At 38.1% G+C, this 20,421-nt stretch overlaps 1 protein-coding gene across 2 annotated transcripts in view; it reads right to left on the bottom strand.

The window, feature by feature from the left end:
• arid3c (AT rich interactive domain 3C (BRIGHT-like)) overlaps positions 1-20,421 on the bottom strand; it is an 83,094-nt gene that overhangs the window by 19,476 nt on the left and 43,197 nt on the right. For both annotated transcript variants that reach the window (XR_006843142.1, XM_046386072.1), the window contains exon 3: positions 3,586-3,658. Coding sequence is in view for 1 of the 2 variants with exons in the window: in XM_046386072.1 (XP_046242028.1) it covers positions 3,586-3,658 (73 nt within the window). In the remaining variant the exon portion in view is untranslated. The remainder of the gene's footprint in view (positions 1-3,585; positions 3,659-20,421) is intronic.

Raw genomic sequence — 20,421 nt, 5'->3', positions numbered from 1 at the left:
GTTGCATACCTCCTCATTTGCGTACAAATATTGTCCTGTGGAAAACTGTCCATGACCTCATGCAATGATGGGAAATGTGCAGTGCAGGGCTCTGCTTATGATACCCGACACAGGCAAAAGTATTGGGATGGCGCTGTTTTTCGGGGATTAGGCTCCTTACTTCCAGTGAAAGGAAATCTACCAAGACATTTTGGACAATGCTATGCTTTCAACTTTGTGGCAACAGTTTGGGGAAGGCCCTTTCCTATGCCAGCATAAATTTGATGTGGAAGAGGCAGGCCCTTTTGTCCAACATCATTGTCTGGCGTCACAAATGTGCTACTGCATGGATGTGCAAAAAATACCCACAGAAGCTCTCCAAAATCTTGTGGAATGTCTTCCCAGAAGAGTGGAAGCTATTATGACTGCAAAGCTGTTTATGTATTTAGAATGCAATATCAACAATTTTGTCACAGAGATGGCAGACCTCCCGATCTCTATGTGTTCTGTCTGCATCCCCCAGAAACTTAAGCTTCACTCCTACCCCAAATGGTCAGTGCCCCTAACCTTCAAACCTTTATGCTCCTCTAGGATCAGTTTTGCATTTGTCAAGTTAGCAATAACAAATATGCAATATAGTTAGACTTTCAAAATGAAGTTTGTTGAACATTTCACTTATGAGTTTTCTTGACGGTGATAAGTGATCATGGTCTGGTTAGGTTTTGGCACAAAAACTACTATTCCTACTATGGTTGAGGAAAAGATGATATTGGTTAAAATAAGTATGTTAGTTTTCTAGCATATGGGAAAGCGTTTGATCCATCCAACCCTCCAGGCCACCTTCTAACACAGACTTTTCTCACTTTTTATACTACTACACTGGATGGGCGGCCCCTGAAATAAATTATCAGGGTTCATAGGCCCACTGACCAAGCTGCAGTATTTGATGCATTCAAAGTGAGAACAGGCTAACTCTTCAACACAAGCAGCTGGACAAGAACATCACCACAAATAAATAATACAGATTAAATATCAGTATCAAATGTGGAAGCTTCATGTATGTGTACACAAGATAATTTACTTCAGTGCTGTAATTATGACAAAAAATGAAAACTTCTGCAGTTGAAGAACCTACTCACCATCTTGAAAGGAGGATGCCTCAGCAAAGTAAAGAGGAATATTTAGTGTCACAGTGATCGAAGTAGCTCTCAAGAAGACTTTTCTTCTGCCACATAGTATTTTTAAGTGTTTAGGTGAGTGACAAAAGTGCTGATGGTAGTTCCAAGAGAAAATAATCACTTAATAGCTATAGACACAGGGCAACAGTAAATTACACTGGGTATTTATCAACACACAAAGGAGGCCACCACAGCCATTGTTTGCCCTACTTTTGATGGGATCTCTTAATGAAGATTCAAGTGCCTCTTCTTCCAAGACTGAAAACCGACACAAAGGGGCTTTGACCACATGCTTGATTCAAGCTGTTAAGGTTTTACGATAAAAAAATATGAATTTAAAAAGAATATAACAAATTAAGTCAGCACATAAATACATCTTAAAGGAAACAAGAGAGTCCTGAAAGTTAAATATGGCTTGCCATTATCTTGAAAAAGATCATTTTTTTCTTCCATGTTTTGCATGTTGCTTTAAGCAAATCTATCCATCCATCCATCCATTTTCTATACCGCTTATCTGTCAGGGTCGCGGGGGGGCTGGAGCCTATCCCAGCTGACTATGGGCGAGAGGCGGGGTTCACCCTGGACTGGTCGCCAGTCAATCGCAGGGCCAACACACAAAGACAAACAACCACACACTCTCACACTCACACCTAGGGGCAATATAGAGTAGCCAATTAACCTAATGTGCATGTTTTTGGTATTGTGGGAGGAAGCCGGAGAACCCGGAGAAAACCCACGCAGGCACAGGGAGAACATGCAAACTCCACATAGAAGGGCCCAGACCGGGATTCGAACCTGGAACCCTCTTGCTATGAGGCGACAGTGCTAACCACTGCACCACCGTGCCGCCCTCAAAGCTGCTCATTTCATCAGGGATGGATCTCCACTGAGGAACCAAGAGAGCCCTTTCCTGGTTGCTAAGGGGAGTGAGAAAGCTTACGGCAAATCTATCTAAACAAATCTATTACAAATATAAACAAAACATTTAATTCTGGTTACATTTACAGTTAGTTAATAAAAAAAAGTGAAAAATGAGACTGTTCTCTGTGTCACTGTGCACTGTTCAGTGTAGCTGCATGAACAACACACTGCAAGAGACACTGAACATACACATTTCATTATCAGACACATCACCTCCACAACCTCTCAAAACCTAGAAAATTTTTACGTTTATTACCTTTATTTTATCTCGAATTTGCTTATCCTGGTATAAGTAAAATTAAGAAGAATCAATCAGCAGGGAATACAAATTCAAGCCCAGTTGACCCATTACAATGGAACATAGGTTTGTTCCCTACCAGCAGTCTATATTGGTGTATTTTGAACATCACGATAATGTTTCCTTAATCTAACCATCATCATTTTGGGCTACAGGTCACATACAGATCATTTCAGTACATAATTTTAAAAATACCAACAAATAATGTCATCCTTCTGATGCGACAAAAGCCCCAACCTCTTGCATTAAATGTCTGAAGTGATCCAGGCAGTAGGAAATATGTTTGACATTTTTCATTAGGATCTCTGGTTAGCAAGAGACCCTAGCTGACATTTCTTTGTCAGTGTAGAATGACAGTGATGTTTTCAGGAAAAATTGATCGGGATATTTGGAGAAGTCCACTGTGGTCACTGTTGTCAGAGGTGAGCAGTGGAGATAGGATAATGCTGATCTGCTTTGCACTGACAATGTCCACCAACTCTAAGTCCAAAATCAATCTCTAATTGAACACTTCAACAACAATCCATATGTCTCTAAACCCAAGTGACCACCCAGCTGCATCATTACTTCATCAACTTGTACTTTCCTACAGCTGTCACAACACAGGACTGGTCAGATGAGACCAGAGAGTTTTTGGGCTATTCCTACAGCCTTCAGAAATAAAGTAATATATTCATGCTAAAGAAAAATATAAACCCAGCACTCTGACAGATTACTTCAAAATGCAGCTAGCAGTGCCACCCCACAATGCACAGAACCCAAAGGAGCCAACATTACGATGCTACTGACCACAAATTTTAATTTTTAGTGTTTTAATGTAGCAGGTGATGGGTGTATTTATTTTGACTCTGTTTTGATTTTCTAATATGAATATTGTCCACTTTGGAGCAGGTTAAGTCTTTGAAAATGAAATTAATTAATTCTGACTTCATTTTCATGTTTATTTAATTGAATGACGTTCTCCATAGGCTTTCAAATATTCGATTGAGTTCATGTCAAAAGGGATTAGCAAGTCATCACATCTATTTTTTTAGGCACAGCATCCCGACTTTGTTGGAATCAGGGTTGTCATTTAGAATTTAATTAATAGAATATATATATATATGAAATTATTTTATATACCTGAGAACATTTTACTGGGAAAATAATAATAAAAGGTAGGACTCTGTACAAGAAGCATATTGTTGTACTACAGTGGAGATTACTTACCCCGTTTCTGCATGAAACTGAAAAGGTCATCAAGAAACTCTTTGCGCTTTTCATCATCGTCCAATTCATACAACTGAAAATAAAAAAGAAATCATTTAATAACTTATTAGACATATGCACCAAAGAAAATAAGAACCTGTTTGATTATGAGGAGGGCTTTGAGTCTCTTAAACAGTGAGGTTAATAATGTTTGTGACCAACACAGTCAAAGATAATGGTTTCCTTCAAGACACACTCTGAGTAACCTTGACATAAGTCATGTCATAAGGCATAAGTCAAATGATATTGAATACTGCGGCCACTATGATTAGCCTGAAAAGAAGATTGTTTATTGTTGATTAGGTGTAGTGATGATATTTCTTGTTTGAGTAAAGGAAACAGGAAAGGAAAGAGAAAGTTACAATAACACAAAACACACATTGTAAGCTTATTTGTAACACTTTATTTAAAAGAGTGTGCATAAGACTAATGTGGCACAGTCACAGTCATGACCATAACAGGGCATTAAAACATTTCCAGCTGACTGCTTTGTAATTCAGCATTGCATTTTAGATCTTGGTCATTTAAACGATGCTATGTCTTATCTCTGGATGAAGAATTTTGGCTACTGGATTTCTGATACTGATTCTTAATTTTTTAAGATTTTTTTGTTACTCTTGTTTTATTAATGTGTTTTTCTTGTGCTAAAGTAGCCCAAAACACATTTTTCCCTAACTTTAACCAAAGTGCTTTTGTTGACTAAAGGTAACAGACTGAAGTCCTACGCTTTGTATGCCCAACTACCTGTGACTAGCATGCAACACATAAATGTAGTGATTCAGTCAGTCAAATAAATGTTGTCTCCGAACATAATCCAGTCTGTGATTACATTTCCCTTGTAAACATATTTGCCGTTGCAAATTAGTTGTATAAAAAGGTAAATTCAAGGAGTCAGGGTTGCATCTCCTTGTGTCTGTCTTATACAAGTCCCTCTGTGTATTATAGTAGTACTTGTTTCATTATTGGCATACCCATTATGGGTCTCACCCTTCCTTATTCATTGAGGGAGTGACATAGCCAAAGAGATTTTTAAATGGACCTCTCCAGCCAGATACAGCTGATGATGTTAGTGGCAATGTTTACTTTCAGTAAGGCTCTGAGCCACGTTAACAGGCCCACTTAATCAATACTGGAAGACTGAGGGATGACCTTTGGAATCAGTGGGGCCCTGTGGACTAGGCCCCTGAGATAATAACTGATTATTTAGAAGTCTATTAGCTGTCACCAATATTAAAGCAGAGCAGGTCAGCACTCAGGAGGAAACCACGGGGGTGGCGGGGATATGGGAGGTGTTACGGGAGGGTTCCGGAGGTAGGAGGCAGTGTGTATGTGTGTGTTTGTATTGTGTGTGTTGGATGGGTTGTGAGTGCCCTGTGAGTGTTGCACTACAAGCGGTCCGTGGGATAAAAATATTGAAAGGTAAAGGAACAGCAAGTGATTGCAAAAATGTTAAGTGCACAAATGCACAGCAGATGACAATGCTGCAACATCAGTTTCAAGACAAACGGAGAGCAAAGGCATACATGCAGAGACAATGATGAGCATGTGCTTATAGAGGCAGCAACATGTTAGCATGCACACCAACCAGCACAATCGAGTACATTCAATAAAATCACCATAAAACATTTAGTTTTAGAAATAAAACATTTAATTCCTCAAAAATGTCTGCTGTGGGCTTCAACAAACACAATATAGACAAAGGTATTGGGACACCCGACCATTACACCAACAGGGACTTTAATGACTTTGCATTGTAAATGTTAAGACAGCTTTGCCACTGTAACAGCTTCCACTCTTCTGGGAAGGCTTTGCACAAGACCTTATTTTATACACTGGGGTACAGTCATACTGGAATACGAAAGGGTCTTCCTCAAACTGCTGCCACAAGCATAACATTGTCCAAAATGTATTGGTATGCTGAAACATTAAAATTTCCCTTCACTGGGAGTAAGGGGTCGAGCCCAGCTGAATTAGTATTGTTTTTCACCTGCATTATATTGATTTGGAAATTATGGTAATTTTCAATATAAAACTACTACACCAATACAGGCGAACAAGCTATCCAGGTAACTTATTTAAAAAATTCTTTCTTTATCATGTGGGTGGACAGTGCTCAATTGATAAACCAAAAGGTCCTGAAACCCACAGAGGGTGTTGGCTGGCTGGTCAGTAAGAGAGGAAAAGTCAGGGGAAACAAAATCCACAGTGCCTGGAGCGCTTTGGACAACACTAAGCACGAAACTTCAAACTAAACTGAATTAAAGTGTTATCATAAACAAAGTTTTTCATTTTAATTTATTTATCAGAGCACTGACAATAATCTTTCAAAATCAGCTGGGGGAGGTGAGTTAAAACAGCAGTGCTTGCAGAGCTCTCTCTCTGTTGTTTCCCTTGTGTCTGTGGATTACTACTCCGTACTTAATGCCAAAATTTGTTTGAAAAGAAAGCAGGCTTAAAAACTGAATTGTCTATCTGTCTATCGATCAACCTCTGTTCCAGTAGCCTAGTATGTACAGTGCAGCACCTACACATGCGGCTACTAATTCATCTCACAACACCAACACGCTTTTCTTAAGCGTAGGGCTGACACAAAGCATTTTAAACCACATCAACATAGCTCATGTGACATGCACAAAATTTTCACGCTTCAGGCCTCACTGATCACTCTGAGAAATGAAACACTGATGCTGTTTACTTAACACAGTTGTTTTTATGTTGAAATTACTATTTATTTTTTTACAGTCAAAATAAGGTTTCATTGTATTTAAATAATAATGTGAGATGTTAAGGCTGCAAAATACTGTAGCTTCAAATCAATGTAACCAGTTCACTTTAAACATACTCATGGACTTTAATGTACCTACACGCTTTCAAGTTGTGCAAGCAAGTTGTGTGCGTGTTTCACTGTAAACTGAGCAACTTTTGTTTTCTGTATATTTAGTGGACCAAAAACGAGGGACAGAAACAATATTAATATTAACATTTACATTTTTTTCCTAGTTGTAAGATTACAATAATTGTGTCTGTTTATTTGTTTGGGAAGGCAGCATTCACAGATATTTGAGGCATACATGGGACTATAACATTTAAAAGGGATTCATCCTTGTCGATAATAAGTTTTATTCGATTACTGAGGTTTTTCATTTATTTAATTTTTAAGTATTGTAATGTGTTGTAGATAGGCAGGTGGGGTTTTCCCAGCGGGCTCTGGGACAGTGTATATTTAGATTTGTGGACTTAAGTAAGCTGTGTTCTAAGTTGTCACATATGCACAGTCACTGATGTTGCATTAGCAGTAGCAGTTGTGTGGAGAAAGCCATTTTCTTGTAGTGAGTGAATTGTGCTCACCATTAGTAACCCTCATCCAGTCAGGCCAAGCAGGTCCTTGTTTAAATTCAAACAAGGACAATGTTAAATTGGTTTGACATAACTCTGTGGTAAAGCACCTAATCAACAGTTTGTTATCACTTATGACATATTGTCAAAACTAATTTTACGTTACTTTTCCTGTTTAAGCAAGTCTTGTGGCACTGATTGACATAACTAGATTAAGTAAATATAGTGTTTCGTTTCTTAGAGTGTACACCCAGTCTGATCTGACCACTCTCTCTCTCTCTCTCTCTCTCTCTCTCTCTCTTCAGAGGACACAAAACTAAACAATTATTTTAGACGGCTCTAGTGAAGTACAGAATTTATAAAAAAGGCGGCTGATTTACGGCAAACAAGTTTACTGTGTGGAAGAACACAGAACATTAATCAACATTAAGCTGCTGTTCCTCATGCATAAATACAGCATATTTGCTACAGGTAATGTCATTAATATTTTTCACATTAAAGATGTATTATCTTAAATGCATTCACATACACTACAAATCAGAAAGCTCAATCTGCAAATTATCCCTTGGCTCATGTGCAGCTGTGATTAGCATATCACTAGTGTTTACATAAACTTTGAAACATGTCACAACTTGTATGTGTATGTGCATGCATGCATCACAAGTGCACTCCAGTGCTCAAACAAATAGGACTAGACTTTTATTTAAGAGGATACTACTGCCTGGTCCGGTCTGCTGCATCCTGCGAATTGCCTCCAATGACAGCACTCTGCTGATCCTACAGATGCACACAACCACATATCCACACAGCAATAACAGCTGATGTTAAAGTTAATATTAAGAGACATTCTGTGCCACTACAGGACTAAGTGACAAAAGGCTGCATACATAATGGAAACTTTAAGGGTTGTTCTACCATGGGCCGCTGAGAAGGTATGCACACACACAGGCTTTATCTTGGGTCAGAATGGGCCTTTGGAGGGGTGACCGCTTGTGATAGTGAGTATGATAAATCCAATGACAGTTAGGGCTGGCCAATCTAACTGAAAAATGTATCACAGTAAAAGGTTTCATTTCAGTCAATATTGAAAACTATTGCTAATTTTTAATGACCCATTTTTAATAAAGACCCTGAGAATAAAATGTTCCCTTAAAATGAACTTCTTTTTTCATTTAATATTTTAGTTTTATGATAAAAAAATGTATTTTTTTAATTGAAATTGGGGACTTGCAAACTTGCTGTGTATCTATTTGTCATCATTTTGCTTCACTTTGAAATATTCCCAGCAGCACTTGCCCCTCCCACATTACCACCACTGAGCTGCTCTTGAACAAGGTTTAACCGTTTTAACTGTTTGAGAAAAGCTGCTCAGTGGCCAGCGGACTGTGGCTGCACTGGGCAGTTTCCACATGCAAATGCGTGTAACCGTATTACTAATCAGGGCGTGAAGGACTTCTAAACTAAAACAAACTGGACCACAGACCCCCATTTGTTAAAATGTTCTTCCAAGCTCTCCCATCTGATAAGACTTTGCTTTTAGATGTTTTATTATAGTGTGTTCCGTGACCCAAATAGTCACACATTTTGTCATTATGTTACTTATGGATGGAATTACAGTGAAAATAAAGTATTCTTCTTTTTGCTGAGGTACTGCTGGAAGCCCCTGAAGGATTCCAAGGGGACCTACTTTGAAAACCACTGTGATTGTTTTTTGAATTAGTTGATTAGTCTAATGACTACTTAATTAATCTGTATAATTTGTTAGTTAATCAATATAACAAATAATTTACATTTTATCCAATCATCTAACAGTGACAACAACAACAACAATAATAATAAACGAAGCATAGCCCCAGAAACCATGCCCTTTATCATAATTTGTTAACGGCAAAGCAAGTAATGCAGCTACAGAGTCTGAATACAGCTCCTCTAAAACACACCTACTTGTTCATGGCATTATGTTGGCCAAGGAAGACAATAGTCAACACCACTGCTTCTGTGCAGTGACCACAGCCTAGTCTTTGACAACATTAAAAAAACAAGTGTGCTGTGCAAATAGAATGTACTAATAATGTTGGATCATATTTCATACTGTGAATGGCCTGCATTTATACATTGCCTGGCCAAAAAAAAAAAAAAATCACCACCTGGACTTAACTGGGCAAGTAGGTAAGAATCTTTCATTGGATATTAAATGGAGTGATTAATATGTTTCAGTTGGCAACAAGTTATTTATCCCAAAGGACATATCCTGTGGCTGTGGAAAGGCTGTTTCAGAAGGGTCAAATTATAGCTAAGAGAACAGCTAAGGAGATTGCTGAAACGACTACAACTGAAAAAAAGAACTGTCCAATGCATTATTAAAACCTGGAAAGGTAGGGGTGAACCATTAAATGATCAAGACTGGATGTCACTCAAACATTTGGTGAAATCATATTGTAAAAAAATGAAGTGTAGACCTTAGAGCTATCTTTAATAGTGAAAATAAGAGCATTTCCACAGACACAATGCAAAAGGAACTCAAGGGATTAGGACTAAACATAGCATAAAGTTTGGACTCTGGAGCAATAGAAAAAGGTCATGTGGTCTGATGAGTGGATGAAGTGATGCACCTATCATGCCCAGTGCCTATCGTACAAGCATGTGGGGGCAGTGTTAATAAGCAGCTGTTGGACATCTGAAAATGCAAGTTACAACAGCAGGGATGAACAGCAAGAACAGCAATGGAATAAAAGTTACGGAATAGAAAATATAAGAAATATAAAAATAAACATAAACATAAAATAGCAACAGTGTTATGATATAGGGTTGCTTCAGTTGGTCTGGTCTAGGATCAGCAATGCTATGTGTCCAGCGTTAAGTGTGAGTGTCCTTACACACACCATTCCCAGGTAGTCAAGTAACCACAGTAAATTAAAGTCAACTGAGACTGAGACTCATGAGATTATCACATGAGAAAAACAGCTCAGCAGGAACACTGACCTCTGCACACTGACACTTAGCTGATGATCACCACGATTACATCCAGGAATTAACAAACATTCCAATATACTCCAAAATATTCCAAACTATTGCCTACACTAAAATCCACCTCAAGCAGAATACAGTCCTCATCAATAAAATGCTAACTGTAATATTTCCATCTTAATACCTCAGCCTGTGAATTTGTGTATAACATTCTGGGAATGCCAGAACTTCCAAAAACACCTGAATATGTCTTTAAACTAAACTAGGGAAAACATCAAAAAGAAATATGTCCCCTCTCTCCACAAACAGTAGTGGTGAGAGACAAAGCTCAGAAAATAACTGCAGGCTCAGCATGAACAGTAAATGAGTTGGCAGTTTGTTTGAGTTTGTTCAACACAATACAACACAGGCCGTCTGGAAGCTGCTCTGTGTTACACATTCTGCTGATGCTGAACACTCAACAGTAGCACTCAATTCATTGGATCTCCAACCTCTAATCCGGGATGAGCTCCCTCTCGGACACTGTGCCACCAAGATCTCAGCTTTACCATGCTGCAAACTGAATTTGATACCAGCAACATTTTTTCAAAACAGTTGTGGCAGAGGCAACTATGACTTGGAAAGTTGATACCATCAGCATGCTAACATGCTCACAGTGAAAGTTTGGGTTACTGGTTAATAACCAGATGTGGCTCATCCACATTAAAAATATATTTTTTGTGATGTAATAAAGATATTCTGTGTCTCTGCAATCACTCGCATTCATTCAACTTTTTAGTAACAATCCCAAAACCTCCTGCTACCTTCCATAAAATGATTCCAATAACTTACATGCATGGATGCTTAACAATGCTAAATCTTGGGCTTTTGGGCAAATTTTCCAAAACGTCATGCTGCTCTTAAACTAAACCGAAATGCCCCACAGTTTGTATGACATGACATTCCAGAGGCTGCAGTATCTACTAGCACAAATCATTCACTCATCAATGCTTACTAGCGCTGACTTCTGTGACCTATGTCATGTTACTGTTGGCCTGTTTTCTGGAACAGAGTTACAACAGGGCCAATCTCTTCCCAAAACTCCAGAATCGACCTGGTATGCTACCCTGAGCAGAAGTGTTAATCAGTGTCAGACAAGCAGCCGTTGGACATCTGATATTAAAATGCTGCTTCATGCCATGTCAGGTGGCTGCTTAATGTCCTCTTTATAGACCTGTTTTTCGTTTTTCAGGCTTGACTGAGTCATTGCTGACCAGAAGTTAGGGCTCTCACAAAAGTTAAAGCTAAACAAGAAGCATGTGATACTGTAGATCATTCAAACCTTAGCTGATATCAATTATAACTTGTTAGTAAGTTAAGAGAAGAATCGGACAGAGTCCAGCTGATGATTGACTGCTTCTAGAATATCTCAGATAAAACAAAAGAGATATTTTCATTGTTAAAACTATCAGTTAAAGCATTTTTATAAGCCAAATAAACCAACACAACTAAAATTCGTTTTTCATTTAAGTCATATATAGGTGACCAGTGAAGTGCTAAAGATCTGACACTAATCTTGAAAATGACTTTTTTTAAAACTGTTGCACAGCTAATTATTCCTTGATTAGCTTGAAATTCTAATTCTTTGTCCTCAGCATGTAATTGACTGGCGACTGGTCAGATAACTCATGTTTGCTTTGTTATCTGCATTTGAATGTGATACTCCATCATGCTATGTACCTTTTCATATTCTCAGTCTTTTCAAAAATGTTGAAGTATTTTTCATTAGGCCGTTGTAAAGTAACTACTGTATATAACCTCTATGTAGTTCTGAACTACATTCTGAATGATAGGACAGTATCTTCTTTAACCCTACTTATGTTGGATGAATACTGGTATAGCGTGTGGCTGCGGGATGTCCATTATTACTTATTTATTTATTTTTATTATTAATTCCTGATAATGAACACCTACAAAGTAGATCCAGTGAAAGGGTCTGTTCCCTGTTCTAAATGAATGTGTTGGCTAAAGAAACTAGAATTAGAAATAAAAACTCATTCACTACATTGCTTCTCTGAACTTTGTAGACTCATCACATAAGATATCATCCCATACCCCATTCACTATTCAACTGACGACTTCAGGCTGTGGCCGACAGTAAACATGAACCATAATTTATGAAAATCTTGACATTGCTTTGGGATAATGACATGGCTAGATACCTAGATAGTCTTGTTAACATACTGTCAAATATTATTTACTGTTTGTCAACTGTACACAATGTTTTTAACTTTGAATACCATAACATCAGCTTCCCGGCTCATAACTGAGTCAGATCAGAGAAGACTGGAAATATCTCATGGCATATCTAAGTTTCATCCTGTTTACTGTATGGTATATAATGAGAGTTCCAGGTATTAGTCAAAACCTCAGGGTTAGACTCATCATTAAGTAACAGTCTATTCCATGAAAACTGAGCAGTTTTTAAAGCAATAACAGGAGCTAATTTTATTGGCTGTCACTGACATGTCTGTTCTATGGCTACTGATATAGCTTTTTCCCTTATCATTCCTGCTGTCACTGGCATTGCACACTTCTGGCATCAAATATACCCTTGAACACATTCCACCTGTTTAAAATCTTACCACTGACGGCAGCAGACATAAATAATTTACAAAAATAGATCTCTGAATGCTGTAAGTTTGTGTACATAGAGACCTATTTACTCCTTTCTTATTATATTTTTTAATGTATTGTTATATAATGTTTTGTAATGAAAGAATTTCCTTGAGAGTTTAAGTCTAGTCTGATTTAATATGGCAGCATCAGATCTGATGTAAGGTCATTTAATGAATGTTTACTGAAAACATAATTGCTGCTTCTGTTTCTATCAGCACTCAAACATGACGATGAAAGTTATTAGCTTACCTGATAGGAGAACTGACAACAACATCAACACAGGGTACAACATGGAAATGAAAGAAAACTGTCAAATTTTGAACACATAATGTATGAACAAGAGCGTTGCTTAGGTAGCTTTTATTTCAGTATGATGGGCTGTTATCCACAGTAGCTTTGACTTAAATCGAACATAAAGACAGATACGATTTTGAATTTTGTATCTCAGCACTTGCCACCTGACTTTGTACTTTTCATTTCTGTATCCCATTTAATTGAGAGAACATCCACAACTGTCACGTTGGTTTTGCAGCTGTAACGTTTTACATCACTCAGAAACAAGATAAAATGAAGAAGTGGCATTTGAAGAAGTCCTGTAGTGCTCACTTTTTAACATCATATTACACTCGAATTGATAGGTTGGATACATAAGAAACTGCTGGGGCAGTTAACTGGGGCACTAAACATTTTACAAACTAACAGACATTTTATAAATTTAAGCTAAACAATGGTACCCGGGATGTATGCCTTGTATACTGTGGACGCACATTTTGTCTGATCAAATCATACAGCTAATCTTTACCATTTGACTTTATATAGTTTGCTAATTAGCCACTATCATTGCTGTTGAAACTGACTAAACCACTTTAAAATGTCGCTCAATGGAATAGTTTTGTATAATGTCAAATGTCTATATAAGTCACCTGCTATCTTTATTATTGTGTGTGGATAGAGAAGCAGGAACATCATGCTGATTCATCTGTAACACATTTTCATGAACCCAGGCTTAACCTTTAAATGAATTCTGCAATGATTGCAAGACTTCAAGTAACCATCAGAGGAAGTATTTCTGGCATGGTGACAGCACATTTATAGAACAACAAATAAGAACAGATGCCTTAAAATAGTTTCTAGTCCTTTAGAGTTTATATAATATGTCACTGTTTACTGCTACTTAGAACATAATTATTTCACTGTTTTCAGTCATTGTTTCATCATTTAAGACTCTTTCAACATAGAAACTTTACAAAACTTTCACCTAACATAATTAAGGTAAAAGGGTTCAATCGCCACCTTTCAGTACAAAATAGAAAATGCTTTATTTCACCATTATTGCACAACATATAACCACAATTACACTTAAAGTCAAAGCTACAAAGAATTCAGTTCAGTTCAGTTTATTTATATAGCACCAATTCACATCAAAAGCTTTCTCATGACACTTTCCAATTAGAGCAGGTCTAGACCAAACTCTTCAATTAAATTTTGAAGAATAGCTTTAGCACAACACATACCATCTTCACTGAAAAATTGGCTGACTAGTCTAGTTCTACACCTACACAAGTGCTCAATTTAGCACCATCTCAAATGTCTTGCTGTTGAGTCACAGCTTCTCTCTCTTGGCTCATGAACTCCTAAAAACCTTCTCAATTACAACTATGTATGCTTAAGGGAAGACTTTGATTGTCTTACATTAAAATGCACAATGGCTGCACATCCCTGTGTGTGTGAAGTCTCTAAAGTGGACGTCAGTGAAAGAAGGGAAAGTAGTTTTGCCTCTACATGGAGCCATTAGTTGTGCAATCTTCAAATATTATGAAAGGTAGGGCTAAATGTATGGTGATCAAGCATTACTTCGTTTACTTGTAATGAACAACATTTGGTGGATACACTGTGGTCCTGCTCTTATGCCTGACTGAGACCACACTATCTCTGCAATGACACAGATGCAGGTGTGATTAACAGCCTGCACGTCCAGTGCTTTGGATTGGTTTAGTTGAGCAGCAGCAGGCCTGCTGACTTGGATAGGCTATCAGAGTAGCCATCTGCACCACAGTATATGTGGAGATAAAATTACATTAGCTGCCGCCCCAAGGAGCAAATGAACACGAGGTTTGGTTTAAAGGGAAACACTGGGTAAACTGGCTCTGATTTGTGGTGGTTTAATCTTACCAACTAGTCTGTTTCCACTGTACTTTTTGTACATTTTGTGTCAGTGTAACTCTTAGTTTCAGTTTACTTCAGAGGGTGACTAATTTAGATGTTACTCTAGAAGTTTCAAAATATTGTAAATCTCATGAGAAAAAAATAAACAAAGTGTAAGTCTATAATTTAATACTTTTTGAGAAGAAGAGGGTGTATGGAGACAATTTCTGCTTGCAGCATCTACAGCATGCCAAGTTCTTGTGATCTTTTACATATGAGCAATAGAAAGTATTCTGATTAGAAACATTAAAATCTGACATGATTTGTGCTCAGGACAGGAAGGCTCTGCAATGAATTATTAAAACTGATCAGAAAATCATTGGTACTCATCTACAGAGTATAAGTGATATTAGCGAGATGAGGTACTTGGGCGGAGCCTAAAGGATACGAGACAGCACTCACTCAGCCACAGCCTGTTCATCCTGCTGCCATCTACCAAAAGACACCTAAGTATCCATTGCAGTACCACCATACCACAGAGCACACCTTGGCCTCCACACTACAGGTTTGAAAAGTTTGCTTTTGCAATATAATTATTTATTCATATGTAGAGATTTTGTTTTTTATATAACATTAACAATAATAATAACTTTATTTATATAGCACCTTTCAAAAAGAAGGTTTCTAAAGTGCTTTACATAATTGTATATGAATAGAAGGCAATAAACAAAATGTAAATTGACAAATGGTAAGTAAAAAAAAAAAAAAGAAGAAAATATACTATTTAAAACCAACCAAGTTAAAGGGGGCAGCAAAAAGACAAAAAGACAAGGTCACATAAAAGACCGTCTATTAAAGTGGGTTTTAAGAAAGGGATTTAAAAGAAGTCGCTGACCTTGCAAGCCTTATCCCCTTGGGAAGGTTGTTCCAAAGTCGAGGAGCCATGACAACAAAAGCCCAGTCACCTTTAGTTTTTAATCTTGACTTTGGAATGCCCAGAAGGTCCCCACCCAAGGGTCTCAGGCTTTGGAATAGCTGATAGGGGTCAACAACACTTTTATATAACTTGGCTTCAGAACCAGACATGCTTTAACAGTGATCAGTAAAATCTTAAAATCAATTCTAAAACATACTGGCAGCCAGTGAAGGGAGGCTAGGATTGGGGTGATGTGGTGTTGTCTGTTAAAACCAGTGAGCAGCATAGCTGCTGCATTCTGAACTATTTTGAGGCGTGAGAGGGACTTGCGGGAGATGCTGGACTGATGAGACTTGTAGTAGTATAACCTGGAGAAAATGAAGATATGGATCACCTTTTCGACACTACGACAGTCGATGGCAGCAGCTCGACTTCTTGGGTCACTGGGTCTCAAGGGAAGGTATACCTGTGTGTCATCCACATAGCAGTGAAAAGAGACATTGTGTCTGTGAATAATTTCGCCAAGTGGGAGCATATAAATAGAGATTAAAATCGAACCTAAAATTGAGCCCTGTAGCACACCACAGGTGACGTGGGATGGGGATGTGTATTCATCTATGGTGATTGCAAATGTTCTGTCCAGAAGATAAGAGCACAGCCAATGGAGTGCAGTGTCCGTGGAAGACTGCAGACGGTTTATTAAAATGTTATGGTCTACAGTGTCAAATGCTGCACTAAGTTAAAATAGGGCTTTCTCCACTGTCTGCCAATAAAAAGAGGTCACTGGTCACCTAGAAGGGCAGTTTCTGTACTATGCAGTGATCTAAAACCAGACTGGAATTTTATCAAAGAGGTCATTATGACACATCTCTTGGTCTAAAATTACTAAAAACAGGTGAATCAAGGTTAGATTTCTTTAACCCTCTACTGCATAGTGTTGCTCTGAGGCAACAAACCACATTTTCATGCCTCACACTGGCCCTTTTCTTTCAAATAATGCTACCAGACACATCTCTGTCCAATAAAATGATGAGTTGAAGGTCGTGAAGGGTGGGGACCCCTTTCTGCAAGTGGCACTACATGAGAGACATCTCCATTAGAAGGTAAGATAAAGATCACTATTATATACGTCTATATTGAAATAATTGTATATAAAAAATACTTGTGCATGAATATGTTAAGAAGTATATTTGATCGTTTGTTCTACTTTTTAAAATTTATTTATACAATAAAACTGCTAATTTTCATTCGTTGCCTCAAGGCAACACCGTGCAATTAGCCTAATTTTTTTCACACAATATAATGCACTAACATATGTGTCTGTGAAGATGCGTTAGTATGCATTTATATGATCATAGTCAATGTTTTTTACTTTACAATCTACTGATAATTACAGGACATGGACGTAAAAACATTTTATGGAAGAAAACCAAGGGAATGTGCAGTTAGGGACATTCCCTCAGAAAGTGAGGACAGTGAGCTATCAGGGAGTAACAATGAGGAAGTGAAGGAGTGGAAGGTTTGAGGGACACTTAGGAGCTCAGGGGTCAGTGAGAGGTCAGGGGTCAGTTGGTAAAGTTATTGTGTGTGTGTGTGTGTGTGCATGCATGCATGCAAGTCTTCCTGTTGCATTTTTTCTTTCAAATATTTTTTTTCCTTTTTCTTCTTTTCAGAAGAACACCAGCCAAAAGATAGTGACTCTGAGGAAGAGGGGGATTCAGATGAAGAGGAGGGTGAAGTGTGTCACCTCCCAAGATGGAGAAAAGTACAGACAAAAGTACTCCATTGATGCCTACCCAGACTGGCATGGCCAGCTGACAAAAGCTGATGACATCCTGTCCCCCTTCCAATACTTCTGAAAGTTCTTCTCTGAAGACATTCTTGAAGTTATAGTACAGGAATCCAATTTATACGCATTTCAGTGTGACCCCAACAAGCCCCTAAACCTTACCACCAACGGGTTAGAGCAGTTCCTCGGTACTGTGGTCTACATGTCCCTCTTTGGCCTGCCAGCAACTCTGTTGATGCAGGGTGCCAGGGTGCAATGGTACACCAAAAGCAATGTGCCGCAAATGCAATGTGCACCTCTGCTTCACCCCCGACCTCAACTGCTTCCTGAGGTTCCACACTGAATGAACAAGACGGATCCCTGATGAAATTTTGGATGTATTTTGGTGTTTTATTGTTCGATGAAATGTTTACATTGTTTGTTTGTGGTTTGTTCATTTGTTCATGCTTGATGTATTGATAAAACTTATTATAGACTAACTTGGTGTTTGACTACCCTTGTCGCACAATGTTGCCTTGAAGCAACAAACCTATATCTCTTTGGGGTTGGGGGTCAAATTTTATGATTGATATAATATTAGGGACCCCAAAACTCCCACAAAAAAATAACAATAACATAACATCAAGGGCCAGGAATAACATCAAGAATGCATGTGGTTGGCTTTGAGTGTGCCACAATATCTGCTAGCAAGGGTAGTGAGATTTTCTTAAAATTACTAAAAAAGCAGTGTATATGCCTGTGGGTATGTAAAATCCAGTCAGGTGGTTTTATTGGATTTCTGATATTAGTAACTTTTTGGCTACAGTAGGACTGAAATTTATTGCACAGCTCATTAGATGGGACAATAAAAACACAGGGAGGGGTAGCGGGTACCGAATCAATGACTTGAAATAAAATCCTGGTGTTTGAACGATTATTTAAAAGGTTGGAGAAAAATTACACTCTGGCCTCTTTAGCTGATTTACAATTTAATGCAATTCAATTCAGTTTATTTATATAGCGCCAATTCACAACAAAAGTTATCTCATGACACTTTCCAATTAGAGCAGGTCTAGACCAAACTCCAATTTATGATGTGACAACAATCTAAATGCCACCCAGTGAACCAGGGTACCTTATAGCACTGTGGAGGTCTAGAGGCCGGGCGATTTGCTCAATAGTCCTGACTGGTAAACTCTTTGGTAAAGCTGAGTCAAAATAAAGTGCATTATGTGTTTGTGGTCAGAATCATGTACACCCACGACTGCACTCCCATCTACTCCTCCAACACTATTATTAAATTCGCTGATGACACCACTGTGGTCGGCCTGATTACTGGAGGTGATGAGTCTGCATACAGGGATGAGATGAGGGCACTGTCCAAGTGGTGCATAGATAACAACCTGTCAATTAACACCAAGAAATATAAAGAAACAGTGCTGGATTTCAGGACAAACAGGACTGACTCTACCCAGCTTTTCATCAGCGGAGTTGAGGTGGAGCAGGTTTCCACCTGTAAATTCGTGAGGACTACCATCTCCTATGATTGCTGTATGATTGTGGATATTGGTGGCTGTGTGAATGGAAATTTTTTACATTTTGTTACACTAACGTACAATGACAATAAAGCACTGATTCACACACACGCACACACACACACACAATACTTAGTTCCAAGTGAAACTATGACATTGACTACACATATTTTAACCTAATCATAAACCGGAGGATACCCACCAGGTGTGCACTGGTGTTAGTAGAGATGTAACTGTGTGTGTGTGTGTGTGTGTGTGCCTGTGTCTTTTGTGAGGACCTGCCTTACTTATGGGGATAAAATGCAAGTTCCCACTCTGGAAATCATTAAATATTCAGGTGAGGGCGTGCTTTAAGGTTAGGTAGAGGGGATATAGGTTTTTATTAAGGTTAGGTTGAAGTTTGGGTTAGGTTAAGGTAAGGGTTAGGATTAGGTAATGTTTATTGTTGTGGTTAGGTGGTGGCTAAGCCTCCAGGAAATTAATGTAAGTTTATGTAATGTCCCCAAAAGTGATGGAAACATTTTAATATTGAGCATTTTGTAACCCAAGTAACCCAGGACAATATAATGGAAAGTTATTAGATTTGAGGAAGCCATTTTCTACAAATGTTCAAAGAAATTAAAAAAAAACAGCTTTTGCTATTACTGTTTAGATTCACGTCTATTTCTTTGGCATTTACCTTTCAAAGGCACATACTGTTTATGGTTAAAAATGACAAGATGAAAATATGTCCAAGTCAGAGATCCGGCAGGCCTTCTGTCTGTTTCTTAAAAGTGCTGATGTGCAACCTACTATGTTCACCTTCAATGCAGACCAACAGATTATCAAAACTGCACTAGTCTATTAGACACAAAGATACAGACACAAAGGATGACATTTGACACAAAACAAATATATAAACACCCAGTAGACATTTATGGCATAATGCAATGTCACCTAATAAAATCAAAATCATTGCAGACTGTAGGAGATAGAAACCACTATGAAACCAATATGACTCTATCTACACTGCAAAGTGTGTTCTAGTAATGGACAGAGAACCAGACCAAAGCACCAACAGAATTGAGAGACTCTGTAGTGTTAGCATTCTACTGTGTTGATAAAAATGTTATATTCGTAAGATTAGAGATTTGATGGACTGAATGCTGTGAAAAGAGTGGGTGTCTGTCTCCTGGTACGTATGCTGAATCCATCACTGAGGCTTCAACCTCTTTCTAACATCTTAGCCAAATTGCAACTAAAAATTTGATGCTTGAAAGAGAGTGCTTGAAATCACTCTTTTGGCTTTGGACAATAGAAAGAGTGAGCTATTTCAAAGGAATAGATATGGAAAGCTGATAATTGATATTATAGATAGTCTGAGATACATAGAGAGGTGGGAAGTAAGAATAGATATGGAAAGCTGATTATAGATATTATAGATAGTCTGAGATACATAGAAAGAGATGAAAGAATAACATCCAAATCCTCTG

The sequence above is a fragment of the Scatophagus argus genome, chromosome 4 (assembly GCF_020382885.2).
Source record: "Scatophagus argus isolate fScaArg1 chromosome 4, fScaArg1.pri, whole genome shotgun sequence".
Classification (NCBI taxonomy): Eukaryota; Metazoa; Chordata; class Actinopteri; family Scatophagidae; genus Scatophagus; species Scatophagus argus.
Note: the sequence above shows the minus strand (reverse complement) of the source record. Positions and strands in the feature narration are given on the sequence as shown.